Source organism: Etheostoma cragini, chromosome 14 (assembly GCF_013103735.1).
Source record: "Etheostoma cragini isolate CJK2018 chromosome 14, CSU_Ecrag_1.0, whole genome shotgun sequence".
Lineage (NCBI taxonomy): Eukaryota > Metazoa > Chordata > Actinopteri > Perciformes > Percidae > Etheostoma > Etheostoma cragini.
The window spans coordinates 21,863,822-21,878,343 of record NC_048420.1 but is presented as its reverse complement, the minus strand read 5'-3'; the positions used below and the strand labels follow the sequence as shown (position 1 = coordinate 21,878,343).

Here is a 14,522-nt window from a genome sequence, read left to right as displayed (position 1 = left end):
TCATAAAGTTAGTTTTACCTCTAATTTTGATAAGAAACAAAGACTGACGGGTGTTTCCAGAATAAGGAAACAAACTAAACTAAAATGATGAGAGTATTAAACATCTTTCAAACCATAATCACGCCACACTTGAGTCACTTTACTTTTTGTTTTAATAGGACAGTAAAATCACACAAATAATTTAGTTTTCTATTACTATGGGATTTCATCTTTCATCATGTTTATGCTTTTTTTTGTGTGTGTGTGTGTGTGTGTGTGTTTGTAAAGCATTGATTTTCTTTGCAGTCAAAGGTGCTACCCCGTGATGTAAAAACCTTTTGTTACTACAGAGGCTAAGCCCATTTCTGCATGAATTCTTATTTTCAAATGCATTTTCAAGTCAAGTCAATTTTATTTGTACAGCCCCCAAAATCACAAAATCAACGTGTCTCAATCATGCAGCATGAGACTTCCTCCGGGTCTGTCAGAACAAAAGGAATCAAGGTTCTTTTTTTTTTTTTTTATTCATCACTTTTGTAAAAGCCAAACAGAAAGTTGCAGGAAGTGTGCAGGGAAGGCTGACACAGAAGCAGAGCAACAGGAAACACATTAGCAGCAAGGGCGTGGCACTTTACCTGCATATGTGGTTAAATGTTTTCATAATGCTGCACGCTTTGTGTAATCTATCTGTCAGATACCGCAGCCTTCACACAAACTCTTTAAAATGATGTACTGCTCCCTCTTGTGGTCAGCTCTGTGAATAGAAGCTAAAATGCTTCTTTTTTTTCCCTTGCTAAATTAAAACAGGCCATTCAACCATGTACAGACTTATTATCACAGTACAATACATTTTCAAGTATTAAGTTATTAGAGAATATGCGGAAAAGGAATCAGTGGAAACGATAAAGCGTTATCGGAGATGCTCATCACAGCTGTCAGTATTATCCTATTATTGGAAATAAACAATAGATTGTTTAGGAAACATTTCCTTTCATGAAGGCTTTAATAATTTGAGAGTACATTTGTAGAAGCCATGACATTTACTGTTATTTTGTGGAATGTAAAAATATTAAGATTTATTTTTCTCCAAATGAAACAGACATTAAACACGTGTAAGTGAGCAGGTCACTGCAGTGAGAACAGCCGAGCCAGTCCATTGCTTTCTCGGCTCTTTCACTGACTGACTGAAATGTACCAACCACCTGCAAACGATGGAAAATATAGTGTCATGGCTGGAAGATGAAACCTGGCCGTCTGTTTACGCTGCAGTAGAGGTGCAGCTGATTGATCCGCGTGGTAAAAGCGGTGAGTGAATTCTGGCACCGGACAGAAAGGATTGCTCCTCTTGTCCTGATGGGAGGCCCTTAACGAACAACACAGCCGTCCTCAAAAAACCTCTCCCCATCAGGTTGTTTCCATCCAGCTCTCAGTCTTTCCCGCTTTTTGAGGAAGACAAAAAAAAAAAAAGACAGTAACACAAAAGAAAAAAAAAAATGATCAAAATCAGCCATTTGCCACCCAGGAGGTGGATTTTGTCCCAAAACATAATTAATAAAAAAAAGGACAGTAAACACACCCCTGACATAACCGTCTACTTGAACTCTACTTTAAAACCAGCTTTTCTTTCTTTTCTTCCCCTAACCGTTTGACCTTTTCAACCTCTCTGTCCACTCGGCCGCGTCTCACTCGTACTCGGCGATCAGCACCATCATGCCCACCCCGAACAGCAGCGCCAGAATCTCCATCAGAGACTGGCCGAAGCTGGAGCGGCCCGCCAGCAGTTCTGGCAGCACGGTGACCGTGGCGATGTAAACAAAGCCGCCGGCCGTGAACGGCAGGATCCAGGCGGTCGCCGCCGCGCCCACGCCCTCGGCCAATAGGGAGCAAGCTGTGCCGGCTAGAGCTCCCAGGGCAGTCAGCAACTGGAGACACATGGCCTGATGGGAAAGAAATAAGATATTTTACAACAGTCCAAAGTAATCCCACAATGGGGAAATTCACAGTGTTGCAGCGGCGAGGGATGGGGTGGAAATTACAAGTCACAGAGTAACAAACACATAAATATACAGTATGTAAAGAGAATAATTATTAAAAATAGATGACAGACTTTAGGGCTTTTCACTAATTTCATTAAACATTTTTTTTTTTTTTTTTTACAAATTTTGTTTCAATTCCTTCAATTTGGCCCCAGCTCAAACTTTGATGATTTGTCACTCAAATGTGAACTGTTTGAACTGAGTTTTAACATCAACAGTGAATTGAAGTGACCAATTAGAGAAGGGGGATCACGTGCAGATAGCAGAGGGTGGGGGGGTCCCATATATGTTGATAACTGGGTCTATTCAATACTGGGCTGATGAACTTCATTCATACGCTTTTACAAAAAGCTCCTTCTGATTATCTGTGACCGAAAGATTCCTTGTGATTTTATTTGACGTACATGAACTGAAGCCTGAGCAGTCAGCTACCTTCTTTTTGGTGCAGCCAGACTGGACAAGGATGGCAAAGTCTCCGATCTCATGCGGGACCTCGTGCAGCAGGATGGTGAGCGTGGTGACGGCGCCAACCGCTGGGCCAACCAGGAACGACGCTCCGATTGCCAGGCCGTCGGTAAAATTGTGTGTGAAGTCGGCTGCCAGGTTCAGGTAGCCCGACACCTTGATGTCTGCGTCAGTGGAGAGAGTAGGAAGAATTAAGGTCAACGCTTACAGAAGGGGTCTTCAACATCCTTTAGCCCAAGGACCCCTAAGCTGATAAAGAGTAGGGCCCCCCCATAGCATTGATATTGTATACAATTGAGTTGCAATTTAAACCAGTGCAGAATGGCTGAAAAGATATGGATTTTATTTATGCATTAAATGTTAAACATCCATCTGGAAGGAACAAGGGCTTAACGGTGTGGCTACCATAGGTACCTTTAGTAAGATACCTATATAGATAAGATACCTTATAGATACCTATAGTAAGCCTATTCATGCATAAATAATTTATTTAACAAATAGGCCAATTTATCTTAGCAGTTAAAATTGCATTCATATTAATGTATAATTTTCTAATTTTAGTATATAAATACAATTATTTATTTTATTTAATTTCATTATTTGACTTCTTTAAATATATTTCTATATAAAAAAAAATTCCTTTTTTCTTTTTTAAATAAAAAACTTTCAAAATATATATCTATATATATTTTTTTTAACATAATTTGTAGGCCCCCCTGCACTAACTCCGAGGAGCCCCTAGGGCTCCCGGACCCCCGGTTGAAGATCTCTGGCTCATAGAGTGGAAAGCCTTCGTTAGGACACTGGCTCAGGAAACACTTCCAATAAATCAGCCGTTTCTGTTAGAAGGAGGTCACAGCGTTCTGCCGGGGCCAGCACAGCACATACTTGCAGGGACATGACTGACAAGTCAAGACAAAAGAACTGCACATTAAAGCTCACTGGAAGAAACACAATTACAATCTTACCTTACATGCAAATTAAGGCCATGATGATGATGATGATAGACATGTGTTTTAGTACAGCCAAGAACATTTGTTGGCAGTTTCAGATGGCCGACAACAGAGTTGTCCTGAATCCAAAACCACTCACATTGTTTAGTTGTTATCCGCGTGCCTACAGTACTGGTTTTACTGTAAAGTGTTTCTGAGTTCAGTGAAAAGCGCTCTATAAAACATGGCTGGTTATCACCAGTGATCTCCCAAATCAATTCTGATTCCCATGTGATTACATACTGTACATTACAAATGGGTTATTAATCCCACCATAGGGGAATTCACACTGCTGCAGGAACAAGGGACCAGGGGAAAAGTACAAGACACAGATAAACAAACATTAATTATAAGGAAAATGCCACAGACGTCAAGGCATTTCACTCATTTCCTTCTTAATTTTTACACAATCTTACTGTTTCATTGAAACATCTTTTGCAAATAAGTCTGCATAAAAAAATGTAAACCTGTATTTGGTCACACATTTTGCTTAACAGGGCCTAAAATCCTACAATTTGCTCCCAGCTCACCCTCGCTGAGAGACTGGAGAATAAATTAGATTAAGAGCTTATTGAATGTTTAAGCAAACTGTTTATCAGCCTCAATTAGGACACTGGTTGGGGAAACACTTCCATAGTAATATATCAGCTGTTTCTGTTAGGCGGAGGTCACAATGTTCTGACCACAGTGGTGCCAGCTGCACATACCTGTGGGGACATGACTAGCAACATAATTACATTCTTCCCCTCCTTGCCAATTAAAGACTTGATGATGATCATAAAAGGTTGACATGTGTTTTAATAAAAGCCAAGACCACGTGTTTGCAGTTTCAGATGGCCGACAACAGAGTTGTCCTGAATCCAAAACCACTCACATTGTTTAGTTGTTATCCGCGTGCCTACAGTACTGGTTTTACTGTAAAGTGTGTCTGAGTTCAGTGAAAAGCGCTCTATAAAACATGGCTGGGTATCACCAGTGATCTCCCAAATCAATTCTGATTCCCATGTGATTACATACTGTACATTACAAATGGGTTATTAATCCCATCATAGGGGAATTCACACTGCTGCAGGAACAAGGGACTATGGGAAAAGTACAAGACACAGATAAACAAACATTAATTATAAGGAAAATGCCACAGACGTCAAGGCATTTCACTCATTTCCTTCTTAATTTTTACACAATCTTACCGTTTCATTGAAACATTTTTTGCAAATAATTCTGCATTAAAAAATGTAAACCTGTATTTGGTCACACATTTTGCTTAACAGGTCCTAAAATCCTACAATTTGCTCCCAGCTCACCCTTGCTGAGAGACTTGAGAATAAAGTAAATTGAGAGTTTGAGAGTACATGCCAAATGAAGGCTGGATGATGATGATAAATGATTGACACGTGTTTGAATAAAAGCCAAGAACACGTGTTTTCAGTGCCAGATAACCGGAATTGTGCTGAATCGAAAACCACCTTGTTCACTTGTCCTGAACGGGCCAACTGTAGTGGATTTACTGTAAAGTGTCTTTAGTTACTTTCCGACTAGAGGGATTGTTGCAGTTCCAATAACATACCGTTCCTACAACACTTTTTTTCTCAAGTTCTGACTGGACCAATTTGGGGATTATTAAGTTCCTCTGGCCACAGTTGCGCATAGTGGTTGTTAGACGGCTGTGTAATAACAAAAGGTCAGTTCCTATGGCCACTTGGCCAGCGCAAATGCAAATGGTAAAAAACGGTTTTGGGGGAAGAGTAGTTAGTAGAACTGTTTAGAAGTGGAGTGTTCCTATAACTAGTGGTCGGAAAGAGGCTATAGAGTTCTGTGAAACGCGCTTCATAAGTAGGGCTGGGCATCGTCAATGATTCCCCAAATTAATTCTGATTCCCAAGGTTCTGATTCGATTACATTACATTTGAGATACAATTCAATATCCATTAGGTTAGGGAAAATTCAGTTGCAATACCAATTTTGCGTGGATATAAAAGAGATTCTTCTGCTGTTAAATCTACAAGCAGGGAGCAACTCTGCTTTTTAAACACAGCACATGTTAACATTAAGATCTGAACCTCCAAAAAGTTAGCTTTAAGTACTTTTTACCTAACACATTAACATAATTAAAGTCTAATTGCAGACTGTATTAACCAATAACAGATCAATCAAACAAACTACCGACTTCTACATTGTAAACACTCCATGTGTTACCCCTGACTGAGTTTTAAATTTTTATTTCAGAAGTTCAGAAAAAAGTAGCATTGTATTAGATTGTAGGGATGTTTCATAGTGAGTGTATTTTAAACTTTAAAAAAATGAAGTTAGGCAGACAAATTAAACGGGCATAAGCCTGAGTCTCTGGTATTACATGTGCATAGGTCACTTCTGTTCGGCCAAACCAACAAGGTAATTGGGAATTCTCTGCTTAAGATTTTCAGTGAATATCTTGCGTGACGCGTCACCGCACTGCAGGTCAGCACCTGACCAGCAGAGGGAGCTGTGTGCTAAATCTGTGCAGCTCTAGGTTTGGTTCACCTGTGCTCTTCTCCTGTGTCTCCTCTTTCTTTGGCACCTTCTTGTCTTTGCTTTCTTTCTTCTTCTTCTTTTCCTTGTCTTCTTCTCCATCACTGTCTTTCTCCTTGGGAGCATCTGAAATGTGACAAAAAGTTCAAATTAAGCCGTCTGCAGATCCAACTATTGAGATTATGAGTAGTGGCTACAGAGGCCGATTTAATGACCATTTTTAAGTTCATAAGTCCTTCAGGTCAATATACTGGACATACAAATGTACAAGATAACACTCTGCTAGAAACTGGAGACTTTCATTTCAGGGGCAATGAATACTTTGTCCTGCAGAGGAAAACTTGATGTACTGTATAACAATGAAAAAAAGTCTTCTGTCAGGAAGAAGTTCCAGCTCCGTACCATGCGAGTGGCCGTGGGAATGTCCGTGGCCGCTGCCTCCCTTCAGGGCCCGCACAAACTTCTCCACAACCAGGAAGGCGATGATCCCGCCGAGAACCCACAGACCCACTGACATCATGTGACCGTGGGCGGCTCCTGTGCAGGCAGAGGACAAATCAGCGCTGGTTAAAACTGGGATACAGTAGAAGGGTTTGGTACAGACTGACGGTCATTGTTTTCCACCTGCTTTGATTAATGATCAGCCCATTGAAGCTGTAGAGGAGTTTAAACATATTTAGGATCTTTTTGTTGATTGCACTTCATCTTAAGTTTTACAGCCAATACAGAATACTTTTTTTTTTTTTTATGTGCCGTATTTCTGAAAGTGTTTAAACGTGTAATATGTGCATGGTATGAGCATGAATATGTGATTGGGAGAGAGCAGAAACAACTGGGATGAATGTACTGTATAACAGGTAGATGAACCAAAACACCACATAAACTCTGATTCTGTTCATCCACTTCTTAAAGAATTCACAATACTGCCCTCAGGAAGACGCTACAGAGCCGCTGCAACAACCACAAACCTTTACAAAAAGTCTTTCATACCAAATGCTATGAAAAACTTTGCTAAATGTGTAACCCCCTCTCACACTGTTATGGTTGTCTTTCCCATGCATGTTGTGCTATGTATTGGATGTATAGCGATTTACTATGATGTGTTGTTAAACGACCTATGAGGCCAAAGTCAAGTTTCCACATTTATGGACAGTAAGAAATAACTAAAAGATGAATATTTGTTTTGCTGAATCCAGTATACAGCTGTGTTTGGCTTTTGTAAATTCCGTTGACTATTTGTAACCTAAAATCACCAGTTAACAACACTAACTGAATGATACATTAGCTAAAAGGATACTGCTGCGTACCATGGGAGTGGCCGTGGTCACGTGACTCCTCACTTGCGTGCGAGTGTCCATGATCTTCTTCTCCGTGGTGAGAGTGGGGCTCTGTGCACAACAAATACGACACACAAGAGGAAACGGGCATTAAACACAAACAGACAAACGGAACATCCTGCTACCACGTCTGTTTTAGATGAGCATTCGTTTATTGGTTCAGACGACAGAATTGTTTTGTATGTAGAGTTTGTATATATACACACAATATATAATATATACAGTGGTGATCATAAGCTTAAATACACATGCTAAAGTTGATTAAAAAGAATCATCTTTCGGAAATTGGAAAAATCCAACCTTTAAGGACAACAATTTACTTTGTGAATGAATAATGTTTAGTAAATACATAAATGTTCTTCCTAAAATGCAGGGGAAATAAGTACACACACCCCTATGTTAAATTCCCATAGAAGCAGGCCGATTTGTATTTTTAAATGCCAGTCATTTCATGTATCTAGGATACTATGCATCCAGACGAAGTTCCCTTGGCCTTTGGAATTAAAATAGCCCCCCCCCATCATCACATACTCTCCCCATACCTAGAGATTGGTATGGGGAACTTTCCTTTCATGCAAACCTTTATTTAACCAGGATAAAAAACTCCTTGAGATCAAAAATCTCTTTAACAAGAGTATCCTGGCAAGTGGCAGCAGCACGTTTCAAATAGACAGTACAAATTTCTAAACAAATACATAAACACACTTTCACTCATATTCAAACAACAATGTCATCATAAAAACATGGGTCCTAAATCAATTTAAAAACAGTGACATACAGACTGCCTTTCTGCAAGGACCTTTAACAAGCCTTTAAAAGAATAAAATGAAACCAACTCCTTCAACTGGAGTTCATTCCATAGCATCATCTCTCAATGCAAATCAAACCAGCTATTACGCTAACTGAACTAAAACCATGCCAATAACTAGTTATGGTGAAGGAGATACTGTATATATTTGTATCCGTCTAAAGTTTGCAGAAGTGTCAGAAATGGGAATGTAACTCTGCTGGTCAGTCTCCAGACAGCATGAAAGTGAGTTCTGAAAACAAAAAACAATGTGACTATGAGCTGTAAGGAGAAAAAATGTCCTTCCTTAGTGTGTATGGAGTAAATTACCTGCCGCAGAATATGTATATATCAAACAGATCAGGGAATACAAGCTCCTTTGGATGGACTACCCACCCAAAGCGTGTGGAATGAGGTGGAGGAAGGCGTCTCCCAGCAGTCCACCTGAGGCAAAGCTGAGCAGCACTTTGAGCAGGTTCTGGTGCTGGTCGCTGTTGGACTGAACTGGGATCAGAAACAGGATGAGGAAAGGAGCCGCGCTGATCAGCAGGGTCGCTCCGATAGCCTGCGTACAGCGATGGAGGGAGGATTACTGTTGATGAACGTCATCAACAATGCAACACAAAGGACAAAACAGTTAGAGAAACAGTCAAACAGGAGTTAGGAAACAGTCAAACAGGAGTTAGGAAACAGTCAAACAGGAGTTAGACGAGGAAAGGAGCAGAACGGGGATCTGAGCGGAGGCTAATCTAGGTATAACTTGCATTAGGAGAGATTTGTAAGCACAAATGTTTTGATTTTGATATTGTTGCATCAGCACCAATAACACAACAGTAAATAAATCATTACATGGAAAGCCTGCTCCCGGGACGCTTACAGAAGGAAATCAAAAGTTTGGTTTTGGCCATTTATCAGTCCGAGTCCTGCTATTGGAGTTGAATGAAAAATAGAGTTGAGCAGATTTATGCATGCGTGTGTGTGTGTGTGACGATTAACACCACTCCTTTGTCTCAGAGTGTTATTGATCCTCTCATCAAACTCTTAGCAAGAACGCAAATAAGCATAATTTCCCCAAAAATTCAAACAAGTTCCTCAAATTGTGATCGGGCTCTTCTTAAACAGCCTTATGCCCATTTTTAATCACGCAGGTTGACGTATTTGTACTTTAACGTTGTAGATTGTAATGGGAGGAAACAGAGCTTCAGTCTAACAGATAATAGAGTTCCCTGGCCAAACAGACAACCCGGTTTAACCCATGACCAAACCTGTGTCCACAGCTCCAGCGTGTCCCTTTTCTCTCCTTCTGTCTCCCTCTTCACCCTCTCCCCTCCGTGGGAGTGTGCGTGTCCACTCTCCTCCTTGTGCACCCGAACAATATCCTCCGCATCGTGATGAGCGTGCCCATGTCCATGATCATGAGCGTGCCCGTGATCATGAGCGTGTGCGTGCCCGTGGTCGTGAGCGTGTCCGTGATCATGAGCGTGCCCATGATCGTGAGCGTGCCCGTGATCGTGAGCGTGCCCGTGATCGTGAGCGTGCCCGTGATCGTGAGCGTGCCCGTGATCGTGAGCGTGCCCGTGATCGTGAGCGTGTGCGTGTCCGTGGTGTTCCTCTTCCTGGAGAGGGATGTTGGCCTCGGCGCTCCACTTGCTCGCTCCGTGGAACATCTTCACGTCTTCATGATCGTCTTCTCCGTGGGAGTGGCCGTGGTGATGGTGGCCGTGGTGATGGTGGCCGTGGCCGTGGCCGTGGTCGCCATGGGAATGGCTATGGGCAGTGGTTGAATGTGAGGCGAACAGGAGTACTGCAGATGTGGCCAGTGTCAGTGCCAGCAGACGTATACAGCCCATATTATCCCCTTTGACAAAGAGAAAAGTGAAGAAGGCAGAATGAATAAAAACTCACTGGTCGGGGCACTCAAAATAATATTAGTCACAATTAAAATCACAATTTTGGAAAGGCGTTGCATTCGTTGAAGAAAAACAGGGAAACAAATCAACAGTGAAACCACTATAAAATGTGGAAAATTCCTTAATACTTTCCTGTTGAACTTTTAAAATTTCCCTTCAGAACATAAGACAAAATAAGAGTTTGCCTGCAAAATGGAACTTAAAAAAAAAATAAAAAATCTTTTTGCTTGATTACAATGTTTTTCCGATTGTGAGGATCCAAAATTGCAATCAAAATACTGATTAAAAGATTGGATTCAGTTGCCCTAATAAACACTTTTACTTTAATAAACTCCAATTAAGGGAAATGATTTATTTTTTGCCTTGCTACATTGTACACAAAACTGTGATAATGCAAATACTGATAATAATGTATACTTTTTGAATCCTGCAAGGCAAAATTACCGTGTTTTATTATTGTTATTACACACATGCTCAGTACCTATACATGCACTAATGGAGAGATGTCAGAGTGAGGGGGCTGCCCATAGAAAGGCGACCCGAGCAGTGAGGAGATTCGGTGCATTGCTCAAGAGCACCTCGGCAGTGCAGGTGAACTGGCACCTCTTCAGCTACCAGTCCACCACCATACTTTGGTCCGTATGTGGACTTGAACCAACGACCCTCCGGTTCCCAACCCAACTCCCGACAGACTGAGCTCCTGCCACCCAATAGATTCACTTTCCTATCACAGTCTTTGAAAAGTACAGCATTTGCAAAAAAGTTTAAAAAAAGAAAAAGAAAAGGAACCATCACTTGTCCCGAGCTGTTTTATATAATTTGGCTCATATGGATATGGTCACAACAGAATATTGTAGAGAAGTACATCATCTATCTTATGGCATATGTTTTTTTTATGTTGTGCATTTACAGTATCTGCAAAAGAAAGCTAGAGTGAAGGACCGATGAGTAGCAATCAGTTTAAAAGAAAGGCTTAAAAGTATCAATCTTTCTCCTTGTTACATTAAGCACCAGGAATAAAGAAATTCCAGCAATTGCAGCGGTTGTTATCATAGAGAAAGTGCAACTCGCTACCACATATATCTCATGATCACTGCAACAGCTGAATGATCTGTGTGGAAAAATAACCTGTGGCTAAATGCTGCTCTGATTTCATTTCCAATGTGAGAAATTGGGGCCACCAATGAAGAGAAACAATACAGCTACAGTGGGATTTGTTTTCTTGTGTAAGCAATCAAATTATCAGATGTAGTCAAACGTGTTCCAGGTTAGCACAACATCCTGCTTTAATTATCAGATACCTGTGCATCTTCACTGAGAACGGGGTGTATGACCTATCTGTAGGTAGAGCTCTTCTTTCTACAGATCAGATCAGCCAGTTTGTATGATGGTGCCAACATGGCAGCTAGCCAAAAAGCACTCAAAATGGAGATGCATCTGCTGCATTAAAGTCAGTAATTGAACAAGTGCTCCGATGTATCGTGTCCATAGACTGTTAACAGTAATAATATACAGTCTACGGTCATGTCTTAAGAAAAGTAGCAATACGAAAGTAAAAAAAAACAACTAGTACAGCACTCTAATGTTACAGCCAGTACAGGTGGGCTTTATTTTAATTGCCTCTCATTGCTGCTGGGTATCATAACCTGTCATAATATAACATAATGTATGAGTTTCTTTATGTTTTGTATTAATAATCTGAAGGATAACTCACTCTGCAGGTGACTACAGCTGTGAAAATCCATTAAGTGGAGTAACAAGTACAATACTGGATCCCAAAAGGAGAAATATAAAGCAGCATTAAATGGAAATACTCAAAGTAAGTACCTCAAAATTGTAGTTACTGGAGTAAATGTGCTTATGTTCCACCAGTGATTCATGTTATGCTCTGCTGTTCATTGACTGCCTCGCCATGATGTAAAACTGTTATAACATATAATGTGAGCAGTGTGAACGAGAGTAGCGCGATACCTGCTGATACAGACTGATGTAACTGCAACGACACACTCCTCGTTAGCTTATTCAAAAATCATCCTTTCTTTTCACTTGCAAGTCAGAGTTAGCTTGGTTTTGAAATTGTGTTTACTTGGTGGCTTCAAACATCTTGTGTGGCTGTAAAGCGGATAATCTGTTATCTCTTTTTTTTTTTAAGTGTTAACTTTAATCCCACAGTAAACAGCAAATACTCCATGTCAAATCGCATCTCTGGTTTTTACAAGTTGTACAGAAAGCTAACGTTACTAGCTAACTTGCTAGCATGTTGCTGCAGCAGTAGCAACATCCCTAACTGCGACATACAGTAAGAAACAAACAATTACTTCTTACCGGATTGTGTCAGATATCTCTGCCTACTGGGCTGCTGAATAACTCTCTATTATGCGTAAAGTACGTTAGGTAAACTGCTAATGTTTCTATCTGCCTAGATGCTACTGGTAAGACGTGGCATTTACTTTGAAGTAGGCTCATCAAGATCTCGCGAGAACGCATTCAATTCCACGTGTGCCTCCTTCTGTGTGAAAAACATGTTTCATTTTCATGAGCGTATTATAATAATATGTGAACGTATTTTGCATCATTTCTTAAACTTTTCCACCCATAAATACAGGAATAATTTGATTTGCGAAGATGTAAAGAGAAGACACAGGATGTCTCAGTAGAAGTATCGCGAGATGAACGTTTGGTGCTGTTGACTAATCCATTTAGGCTGCTAGAGACAGCAGCATCCTGGAGGAGAACAGGATGGAAGTGTGTAGACTAGTTATAAATGTATGTATTGAAAATGGGCCTGTTTAGATTTAAAAACATCATTAAAAAGTAAATTAACTTAAATAGAGTAGGATGCCTTTTATTATCACGATAGCCTAAATACACATGTAGGCCTACAACAAGATTAAATTATTTGAGTATTACCATTGTATGCTACTTTATAGTGTACATTTCAGAGAAAAATAGTATAGGACTTTGAACTCCACTACACGTTGTCTCGCAGTAGTTTTGTTACTTTACCATTTTCTATCCCCTTCTCTCTAAATGTGATTATGTGAATTTTTTTGATAAATAGTTTCTTTATGAGTTGAAAAATGAATTGCCACAAAACTGAAAGTAGTAGAAAGCTATAATATTTCCATTCGTCATTTCCAACAAGTCACAGTGTGAAGGACACGCCCTCCGCAGGTTCATTATGAAAGAAACACAATCCGCCGCCTGTAGCTCCAGGCGGTTTATACTAATCAAAACAAGATGGAGAAGTTATTTGTGCTGTTGATCTTCTGTCACGTTACATCTGCAGGTAAGATCCCGTCGGGACTGCTGTTGATTAAAGCCACTTTGTAGCGCGACATTGGGAACACAGCAGTTGCACTTTCCCTTTGTCACGACTTTACATAACAGAAACGCCATTACGTGTTTATGCAGGCTATCTGACACTGAATGCGTATGTTATCATTCTTATAAGGACCCGAACACTGAAAGTGCGATGAACGTACTGGTTTGAAAGAATATTATTATTTTCCGCTGCATCGCATTATTGAAAGGCTTAAGATGACTTTTCCCCTCAAAACCTTATTGAAAAAGTAGGCTATATTCATATATACTACAAATATTAGGCCTAATAATAGGTGTGGGGGCTGATTAAACAATATTAATTACAATTAGACAAAATGAATAACCTCTTCAAAAGGGTCAGCATACAACATGACAGTTGTGTAACTCGTTTGTTTCTATAAGTTTGAGAGACTATTCCTTGAATTCACATAAAAACGCTGTGAAATTGGGGGGTAATATTAAAAAAAAATAATAATTTGCCAGAAAAAAAACAATAAGTTGACAATGAATTCAATTTTCAAATGTTCATGTTCAAAATGAAAAATAACTATATTTTTTACGTTCAATATTGCAAGTATGATTAATTTTACACAGTATGCAGTGTGTAATCAAGTCCATAAAGTAATCCAATATATAGGCTTGAGATGGAGCAACTGTCCCCCAATATCATTGCTTATAGTTGGTCCGACATAATTCAGTCAAAAAGATATATTACAGTGATTCCAACACATTAACTAGTTGTCCTTAATAATGATCACAATTGCAAAAGAGCATGAGCCCAGATAGGGCTACATAAAACAAAACCTGTACACTGGCCAACGTCACTCGTTGCTCAATGCACAAACGTAAAACCTATAGATAATAGATGGATACTTTATTACATGTTCCAAGGGGAAATTCAAGGTCCCAGTAGATTAGAGACACAACATACACATACATCATAAACAGGGTGATTAAATGGCAAATCCACAGGATTAATATGGACAATAAAAGAAAAGATACTAAATAAAAAAATAAAAAAATACACATGAATGTACTAAGAGACTTAGACTTAGACTTCTCTTTATTAAGGGATGTAAGCATGAAATGCTTAGGGCTGGGGTAGGGGCTGTTTAATAACACCTATTCTGTTTTCTTTTGATTTAACAGATTTAAAATGTTTCTCTCTTTTTTTTGGGGGGGGG

The 14,522-nt window shown here is 39.9% G+C and overlaps 2 protein-coding genes across 9 annotated transcripts in view; one reads left to right on the top strand and one right to left on the bottom strand.

The window, feature by feature from the left end:
• Nucleotides 1–371: 371 nt before the first annotated feature.
• slc39a7 (solute carrier family 39 member 7) lies at nt 372–12,503 on the bottom strand. 6 transcript variants are annotated; one of them, XM_034892548.1, is made up of 9 exons: nt 12,340–12,503; nt 9,562–9,962; nt 9,370–9,513; nt 8,501–8,669; nt 7,288–7,368; nt 6,383–6,517; nt 5,993–6,106; nt 2,449–2,644; nt 372–1,918 (listed from the first exon to the last, which is right to left on the bottom strand). In XM_034892548.1, the coding sequence occupies exons 2-9, from the start codon at nt 9,952–9,954 to the stop codon at nt 1,582–1,584; spliced, it is 1,569 nt and encodes a 522-aa protein (XP_034748439.1). In that variant the 5' UTR covers nt 9,955–9,962; nt 12,340–12,503; the 3' UTR covers nt 372–1,581. The 6 variants fall into 6 exon arrangements, with proteins under 6 accessions (XP_034748439.1, XP_034748438.1, XP_034748442.1 ...); XM_034892547.1 differs by having other exon boundaries at nt 9,370–9,528; nt 9,565–9,962; XM_034892551.1 differs by having other exon boundaries at nt 9,370–9,528; nt 9,619–9,962.
• Nucleotides 12,504–13,061: 558 nt separating this feature from the next.
• The window catches only part of LOC117957034 (major histocompatibility complex class I-related gene protein-like), a 10,426-nt gene continuing 8,965 nt past the window's right edge, over nt 13,062–14,522 (top strand). For 2 of the 3 annotated variants that reach the window (XM_034892555.1, XM_034892553.1), the window contains exon 1: nt 13,065–13,303. In XM_034892555.1, the coding sequence (XP_034748446.1) occupies nt 13,255–13,303 (49 nt within the window). In that variant the 5' untranslated portion in view covers nt 13,065–13,254. Of the gene's footprint in view, nt 13,304–14,522 lie in introns of all 3 variants that reach the window. The other variant, XM_034892556.1, reaches the window with a different exon arrangement.

Bases quoted from the DNA above. Each gene is read 5' to 3' on its own strand.
- slc39a7 (XM_034892547.1), bottom strand. From the start codon at position 9,954: ATGGGCTGTATACGTCTGCTGGCACTGACACTGGCCACATCTGCAGTA. The intron at 7,369-8,500 runs GTGGGTAGTCCA...TGTTGTGCACAG, and splicing joins CCTCATTCCACACGCTTTGG to AGCCCCACTCTCACCACGGA. The intron at 6,107-6,382 runs GTACGGAGCTGG...GTCACATTTCAG, and splicing joins TTCCCACGGCCACTCGCATG to ATGCTCCCAAGGAGAAAGAC.